Source organism: Nicotiana tabacum, chromosome 10 (assembly GCF_000715075.1).
Source record: "Nicotiana tabacum cultivar K326 chromosome 10, ASM71507v2, whole genome shotgun sequence".
Taxonomy (NCBI): domain Eukaryota; kingdom Viridiplantae; phylum Streptophyta; class Magnoliopsida; order Solanales; family Solanaceae; genus Nicotiana; species Nicotiana tabacum.
Window position 1 is genome coordinate 17413699 of NC_134089.1, and position 1298 is coordinate 17414996.

General features: G+C 34.4%; 1 protein-coding gene across 1 annotated transcript; it reads right to left on the minus strand.

Annotated features, from left to right (window-relative positions):
- Positions 1 to 451: 451 nt before the first annotated feature.
- Positions 452 to 975, minus strand: LOC142165015 (uncharacterized). Its single transcript, XM_075223665.1, has 2 exons — positions 970 to 975; positions 452 to 841 (listed from the first exon to the last, which is right to left on the minus strand). Exons 1-2 carry the CDS (start codon positions 973 to 975, stop codon positions 452 to 454), a joined length of 396 nt encoding a protein of 131 aa, XP_075079766.1.
- Between the last annotated feature and the right edge of the window lie 323 nt (positions 976 to 1298).

The following is a 1298-nucleotide window of genomic DNA, read 5'->3' on the forward strand; positions in this document are numbered from 1 at the left end:
GTGAATGAATTACATTTTAATGAATATTTCAGTTGCTTTTGTCCTTCAACAAAGTATGTATTTTCATTATGGTTGCAGTTTTGTTAGTGTAGCAGGGTTTATACATATGTATACAATAATATACATAGTTATACAAATTTATATAAACTTATACTCTCATTTATACATCTGTATACATATAATACCATTGATTGTTAGCAGTTCTATTTTGTATTTCTACAATCTATCAATATATTTAGTACCATTAAAAACAACAAGACACTATTATTGGATAATCAAAACATGTATAATGAAACATCTCAATTGCTTGTGAAACTTAACTACTCAACATTTGTAACTCTATTGTTTGTGAAACTTAACTACTCAACATGACAACAAATGTAATAGGAAGTGTTATGTTTCCAACTATTTATTTTGGTCGATTCCTACATGTTTTTCTATTGTGACCACCTTATCCACACACAAAACATGAAAACGCCCTCTTAGACTCTTTTTCTGAAGCAGGTTTGAGTCTTTCCTTTCTTGGCCTTCCTGTATTCCTTCTCCCTTTAGGTGGTAGGACCACATCTTCCATCACCTCTGTTGGGATTACCCATAAACTCTCATCTGACATCAGATTCACTAGAAATTCATAAGTTCTAAGGAGTTTATGCTTCTTGTAGTAAAAAGAGTAATACTGGCCAGGTTTCAGCTGCTGGTTCTTCAAAACCGCCCAAGCATGCGGACATGAAAGTTCATCTATTTGTAATTTTCCGCAACTGCATGTTCCCTCTTCAAGGCACACTATGTTTCGCCTTACCCCTTCAAATAAAATATATAACTGCTCCGTAGCAGGCCTCACCTGCAAAAGTTTTTTTTTTAAAAAAGATAAAGAACATTATACATTATTATACAGAGTTATACATCCTTATACAAGCAGTAAAATGAAAGTCAGCAGTGCCAAGCATCATTATATTTGATTCATTTTACCGTCATTTGCTCTGATGAAATAGATTTTCCCGAAGGAGTTTGTCGTACTTTTTGCCAAGCTCTGTAGATGTCTCCATTGCACTTTTTCTGTTTTTGTTGTTCCACTGTTGTAGCAAATTTGTCATGTACTCCAGCAATCGCATTACTGATAACTCTCTAGCATCCTTGTTTGCTGCATTAATTGACTCTGCAATATTGGAAGTCATTACCATCGACCTTTTTATTTTGGAATATGCCCTAGACCACCTTTCATAGCCAATTTCGAACAAGTAAGGCTGCACCCTTTGATCAATTTTGTACATCTCTGTCATATGGTACTCAAACTTCTC